General features: G+C 42.7%; 1 protein-coding gene across 1 annotated transcript; it reads left to right on the forward strand.

The window, feature by feature from the left end:
• Positions 1 to 4589: 4589 nt before the first annotated feature.
• On the forward strand, positions 4590 to 7130 carry LOC136947639 (C-X-C chemokine receptor type 4-like). The gene is made up of 3 exons (XM_067241774.1): positions 4590 to 4600; positions 6089 to 6372; positions 6526 to 7130. The coding sequence occupies exons 1-3, from the start codon at positions 4590 to 4592 to the stop codon at positions 7128 to 7130; spliced, it is 900 nt and encodes a 299-aa protein (XP_067097875.1).
• Positions 7131 to 7441: the final 311 nt, after the last annotated feature.

Genomic DNA, 7441 nt, shown 5'->3' on the forward strand with positions numbered 1-7441 from the left:
TGACAGCAACCTAGATTAAACTCAGACCCTCTGGTTGTCTTCACAATCGTCATATCTTTAAAACAATTCCCCCCTTTTGATTTTTGATGCAGATTTGACCCAAGCACGAAATTAGCAAAATACTATCAGACGCTGATCGACAACAGCTGCCGCAATCGTCGATGGAGGCTGACGGGGCTCTCGCCTAGCAAACAAATCAAAGTTTTTACAGCAACCTACATAAAAATGTCACCATCTGACTGTCTTCACAGTCGTTATATCTTCTCAAAATTGCCATCCTTCTGTTTTTGGGTGTAGAATTGACCGAACTGTGAAAGTAGGAAAATACTACAGTATGACGCGTCAGAGCATGGCCGCCGCCCAAGAAGACTATATGTGGGCTCACGGGCGACCCGCACTTGCTCAAATTGCAAGACTTTTGAGACCCAAATCAAAATTCCGAGACTACAGTTCAACTCCAAATCGCTTTCTCAACAAAGCACAACGGTTGTGATGTTTCTCTTTGATTCTCTGAATCAAAGCTCGAACTTGCGGGCTACAACGTCTCTATGGTAGACTACACAGCTAGCGACTACAAACCTTGCACGGAACATTTTCAGTTGCTTCAAACTAAAGATCGAAACATCTTTAACGGCTCAAACTCAGGCTACAGCTACAAAAGACGACGTTTTCGCTAACCATGATAAATAATATTTTTTAAAACAAAGTATTGAATTAGGTAGGACTCACGGTAATCGTTATCTCGTAGTCTCTTTCGTGAAGGTATCGAAATGAATTCTGAAAGAAATTTCAATGTAGCCGCCGCTCTTAATATTCGTAACGGTGAGCTGTGATTGGCCGCTCAATTTAAAGTCCCAAACCTGACTTGAATTAGTTTAATTAGTCAAGCGGGACTAAAGCGGTTCCATAAAGGCCAATTTCAGCTCACGCACTCACGCGTCATCATTTGAAATCACAAACTACCATACGTGTAATGTGGCTATGGTGTGTATAAATGTAGCCTACATATTGAACTGATGAGAATAAGAAAATGAGTTGATGAGGTTTTTTTGGGAGGAAGTGGGGTTGAAGATGTCAACAGAGTAGCCATGTGCTCGAAGGCAAAACAGTAGCATTTAGAACCGAAACTGTACTGTACTGTAGCTAGTGGTACGTGCCAGTGGAGCGAGTGGTAAGTATCAAGTGCCTCCACTGGTAAGTGACATTAGCTAGTGGTACGTGCCAGTGCCTCTACTGGCACCTAGTGGTACGTGCCAGTGGAGCTAGTGGTACGTGACAGCGCCTTACACTGGCACATGACAGTTACTGTTCTGTTGATAGTGGTATGCAAGTGCCTGACATTTTAGAACGGGAGAACAGGCTATAAACTTGTATTTAACATTTTAGAATAGGAGAATAGGCTATAAACTTTTATTTTTCGAAATATAAGTTAAACTGTTTGTGCTGCTAACAGACTCTAAACCATACTTTTGACGTCTTACTACACTTAGCTTACCATACAAAGTAGTACATTTAGTTAGACATTGTGTTGGTGTGACTGTAATGTAAAGCAGACTTGTAACACGTATTGACTTAGTAAAAACTTATTTTACTCAGAGTAATTGAATTTAAGCGTCTATTAATTGTATATTAAACATAAATGCCAAATAATTTAACATAGAAAATTATATATTGGGAGGGATATGAGGGAGTCAGGTGGCTGAGCGGTTAGGCAATCGGGCTAGTAGTCAGAAGGTTGCCGATTTGATTCCCCCGTCATTCCCCAAAAATGACGTTGCGTCCTTGGGCAAGGCACTTCACCCTACTTGCCTCGGGGATGTCCCTGTACTTACTGTAAGTCGCTCTGGATAAGAGTGTCTACTAAATGTAAATGTATATTTAAGTAAATATAAAAAAGTAGGCTACAACTGTTTCAGTATCCACTTAACAAAACACACAGAATTCAGAAAGATCCATCTTATATCTTAGGAAAACGTTATAGCCTAGGGCTATAATGTTAAAGAAGGCTATTCTAACTGTCTTGCAACAGTCACATAGCGTATCGGTCCTATTGTCTTGTGACACTGTGCCTCCTAGTTACTTGGTTTAAACAAGAGCACTGTTGGCCCTTACAGTTATACAACATTTTACTTTAGTGTTGGTGCAATCAATGGCGGGTAAGCTGACATTTTCTGATTTCTGATTCTAACAATCAATTTGGTTTTGAAATAAGGTCAAAAGATAGGCAAATTAGATAGGCTATTTGACTGTATGACATTGTTTTACTGCAAATGGTAGGCTATATTTGTCGATAGTAGTGTGGCTATTTGTAAGAGCACAAATCCCCGCTGTCCTGTTATCGTTGTCTCTGCAGACTGCCACTGCTGCTCGACACTCATAGGCCTAATGTCTGCTATTAGGCCTATCTTTTTTAACACAAACTGTATATTAGTCGATTGTATAGGGAGTCAGATGGCTGAGCGGTGAGGGAAGCGGGCTAGTAATCTGAAGGTTGCCAGTTCGATTCCCAGCCGTGCCAAATGACGTTGTGTCCTTGGGCAAGGCACTTCACCCTACTTGCTTCCTGTACTTACTGTAAGTCGCTCTGGATAAGAGCGTCTGCCAAATGACTAAATGTATAGGCCTATGTATTTGGGTTAACATCAGAAGCGTCGATCACCGGTCGTATGATTGAAGTGAAGAGTGAAAAAAATATTTGCACTCGACAAAATTTCAGGAGCCTGCTTTCTTGACTTTTCCTAGATATGTGTTTTATCATCCAGTATTTTTTAATTTTCAAAATCACACTTGGAAAAGATAGTTTAAAGCTATTTTGTATGTTAAGTTGGTGCTAGCTGCACAATTCAGCCATTTTCCTATGGAGTTAGATTAGTTTCATAATTCACAAACAAACGTAACACGATTCACAAATGTATTTCATGATTCACAAATAAATGTAACGCCATTCACAAATGTATTTCGTGATTCACAAATGTAACGCGATTCACAAATAAATGACCCCATTACATTTGTTTGCAACCTGACAAATACGAGTTACAAATCGGAGAACACAAGTTACAAATCGGAGATCACGAGTTACAAATCCCTGCATTTGTGTGTGTGGATTTTTGGAACTTTCCTGACGCGCTTAGATTCACAAATGCATTTTTTCTAAAAGATATTCTCTGCAGCCTATCAGATGTCTCTTCCAATTTTAGCCAATCACAGCTAGCTTGCTAAACGTTAGCCTAGGAAACGCTTAAAATTACTAAACATGGATCCTGCCATTCTCAAGAATATTCAATCACGTATGATAATCGGTTTAATAAGATTAACAAGCAATATTTCACCTACATGCTACCAGACGACATTGCTCGTGATCTGAAGGAGACATTTTGTCCGTTATTATGGCAGGTTGTTTAAGTCCACATAGACACGTTAATGTGATTGGCTAAAATTTGAAGAGACGATCTGATAGGCTGCAGAGAATATCTTTTTGAAAAAATGCATTTGTGAATCAATGCGCGTCAGGAAAGTTCCAAAAATCCACACAAATGCAGGGATCGGCTGCGGCTGCATGAAACGACTGGCGAGAGATACAGCTTGCAGTCGGTTAGGAGTTAAAAACGGCTCAGTTTTTATTTTTATTGTTGAAAGATTGGTAGCCTATACAAACAAGAATTATACAAACAAGCATTATACAAACAAGCAGTATACAAACAAGCAGTATACAAACAAATAACGATTACATCTTCCTGCTTCCAGTGACCAAGCCTCTAATGAAGTCGAACACATATTTTGTCTCCACAAACTTTGCACACGACTTCTTCCTTCACAATGAAAGTCATAATTTACTATACACTGCCTAACATAACAGGCCACTCAATAATATATCCTAAAATAGGACCCCCATTGTGCTGTGAGTGAATCAAGAAACTTTGGAGATACAGAAATAGTTATTTTCCATTGTAGACCACCTTGGCATTGGATGGGCAGAGACTATTGGTTCAGGTGTGAGTCAGTGTCACATTGCTAATTGCATTTTCTTGTTGTGTTCAAGGTCTAAGCCAATATTCGAATTCAGCTCACCCGACGACTTGCCTGTTGGGGAAGATGACTGCAGGTACTGTCGCACTCTGACAGCAGCGTCTCAACAACATTTCCAGCAAAGGCACATGAAGTATGCTGTGTATTTTATAGATGGTGGCAAAGGTAAGCCTATCTTCTCATTTTCTTCCCTCATTTTAATGTGGTTACACTAAATCCCCTTTTAGCCTAGTTTGACCTTAGTGGACTGTGGGAGATCCCCCAAAAAGCAGTTATGAATCATTGTGTTAACAACCTACGCAAAACCAAAACCTACTCAATTTCTCAACAGAGAAGTTCACGATTCCTTGCCTTTGTGAAAAAGGAACAGATTACAAATGGAGCCATTGGCACTGTCCAAAGTGTGAGAAAGAGATTTCGAGACAAAAAAACGTTGAAGTCCACCTTGAAAAACATGGTAATTTGCCTAATGCATTATTGCCTACAGGAAAATATTTGTTGACAAATCTGAGTCATCTGTACCTGCATGCTAAATAAAAACTTAATGGCAACTGTCTTATAGGATGTCTGCTTGGTGAGAGAACTGGTGATCAAGGTAGTCCCTATCTTTACTTTTACTTATCTACCTACATTTTACATTTAGTCATTTAGCAGAGGCTCTTATCCAGAGCGACTTACAGTAAGTACAGGGACATTCTCCCCGAGGCAAGTAGGGTGAAGTGCCTTGCCCAAGGACACAACGTCATTTGCAAATGCCGTGTGCCATGGCAAATATAAGTGGAAAACCAGGTGTTGAATGTAAACACCTTCGCAGAGTCCAGTTGGCATCCCCTTATAAAAAAAACAGCTCCTTTACAAATGTCCTCAGTGCATTCAATGGTGGACAAAGGCTTGATTTCAAAGGGAAAAGAAAAGGAATGCACAGACGTGCATGAATGAGCAGCAAAAGAAGGAGCATTCCCAGTTTACCCCGTATTTTAAGAGGAGCATGGCTATTCAGGACGTTATGTCTACTTTTCGGTTTTCACTGGCACGGTGGAATCCTGGAGTTGTTTTGGCAGAACACGTGTGTCCTTTGACAAGGTCAAGGGAAAATGGTTCTGTCTGTGCAGCAGTGCGAAAAAAGTAAATCACTGCACCCATATATATATATGGACATGTGGTGGCTCTTCCAGGAGAAACACGAGCTTCTAGTCGAAGAGAGACACACCAGCAGTAGTGAAAGTGAAGAAAAAGAAAATGTGTCTGGCCAGTCCATAGACATATTGTCTGAAAATCAGATTCAGGTGATGACAGATTACCTCTGGGAACATAAAAGGATCCCTGAAATCCTGCCACCTGATTTAAAGCGGGAATCAAAAGATGTCCCAGAGATGTTTCAGCCAAACGAGACAATTTGTCCATACTGTCCAGGGCCAACACCTCCTGAACTATCAGAACCTAGAGTGGTAACCACCAATGCCTCAGTGTATGGATTGCTTTTAGTTCAGAGAGGTCAGTTTAAGAGTATTTTCCATGTCAACATCTCAGAGGTAAAGTTAAGGCCAAAGTTTAATTTATGTTTATTGCCAATATCTGAACTCTTTTTCAACTTTTTATTCAGGAGTCAAAGTTGCAGTGAAAACCTGCCCACTATGCAAAGCACAGGTTTGATTTCAAGAATATACCTCGGCCTACCACAATTTCAACAACAGAATTCTGCTGAGTATCCCGCTGTGTTCAATGCTTACCACAGCAATTAAGGTATGTCAGATCATATACCTACTGTGTCATGGTTACATCCATTATGGTAATATAGCATGGTTACATATTAAGAGAAATGTCCGAAATTAGAACAACATGACGATTGGCCGGTTCCTGTCGATAACGGAAGATCACCTGGAAACTAGGATCCATCACAACACTGTCAGAAAGGCCTAATTTGCAGGTCTTTTCAACTGACACTTTCTAATACTTGAAATGCTTTTTATGTTTGATTATAGGAACAAGATCAAAAAAAACATTTTGCAGTGAGCTGACCTACTCAGGATTTGCACAGAGGGTTTTATCTGATTGTCCCCAGGTCAAAATTGAGTCTGACAGACCGCTACCGGCTGCACATCTCTGCTGCCGATCTTCTCTTTGTGCTGACGCTTCCGTTCTGGGCAGCGGATGCCGCCCTGACGGACTGGCGTTTCGGATTAGGCACCTGTGTGGCCGTGCACGTCATCTACACGGTGAACCTGTATGGGAGTGTGCTCATCCTGGCCTTCATCAGTCTGGACCGCTACCTAGCCGCGGTCAAAGCAACAGACGCGCACACCTCACACACGAGACAGCTACTGGCACAGAGACTGGTGTTTGTAGGTGAGCTACGTCTCTAGCCTCATCCCTTATCTCTCTCTCACGACGTGCCCATGCTTCAGATGTACAGAGGTACATCTTCACTTGTATTCTCCATCTCCTGGTCTAACCACCGAATCTCCTCTTTGTCTCCCCTCACCCCCTCTCCTTTTCCAGGAGCCTGGCCGCCTGCGGCTCTCTTGGCAGTGTCAGACATAGTGTTTGCCAGGACTTGGGAAGCAGGAGATGGGACGATTGTGTGCCAGCGCTTATACCCAGCTGACAACGCTCCTCTCTGGGTGTCAGTGTTCCACCTGCAGCTGGTGTTGGTGGGCTTGGTGGTACCGGGCCTAGTTTTGCTGGCGTGTTACTGTGTCATCGTGTCCAGGCTGACCCGCAGCGGGCCTCTGCAGGGGCAGAGACAGAAGCGCAGAGCTGTCAGGACCACTGTGGCGTTGGTCCTCTGCTTCTTCCTGTGTTGGCTCCCGTATGGTGCTGGCATCACTGTGGATGCCCTCATGCGCCTAGAGGTCCTTCCCAGGGGCTGCAGTCTGGAGGTGGTGCTGGGTGTGTGGCTGGCGGTGGCTGAACCGATGGCATTTTCCCACTGCTGTCTAAACCCGCTGCTGTATGCCTTCCTGGGGGCGGACTTCAAGAGGTCCACCAGACGGGAGGACTCAACACTCGGTCGCCTCGTCTCCAGTCTGAAGATTCCACCTCCTAGACGCCCAGGAACCTCTACTACCACAGAGTCTGAGTCATTTAGTCTACACTCCAGCTAACAGAATATGGGTGTGGATCAGTGGCGATTTCTTTAAGACTGCAAGGGAAGCTCAGCGTCCCCTAAAATTTCAACCAATTAATGGTCAAATATTTACTATTGTGTTAACATTTTATGCGTTAGAACACGTTCATATCGAAGGCGAGTTCTTTCAGAATCAGCTACATATATTAGCATGTCGACTGACTGATTTCCTTCTCATACATTCCTGTAGCGTCACAGTGCATTTCCCTGTTGAAGCTCAGCTTCCATGGACTTCAATGGGGCTGCTTTTAACAGTTTTTTTCAGTGCTTCGAAACTATACGGTCATT

This window comes from Osmerus mordax, chromosome 1 (assembly GCF_038355195.1).
Source record: "Osmerus mordax isolate fOsmMor3 chromosome 1, fOsmMor3.pri, whole genome shotgun sequence".
Lineage (NCBI taxonomy): Eukaryota > Metazoa > Chordata > Actinopteri > Osmeriformes > Osmeridae > Osmerus > Osmerus mordax.

Coding starts and splice junctions, on each gene's coding strand:
- LOC136947639 (XM_067241774.1), top strand. Junction 6,373..6,525: donor ACAGAGACTGGTGTTTGTAG/GTGAGCTACGTC, acceptor CTCCTTTTCCAG/GAGCCTGGCCGCCTGCGGCT.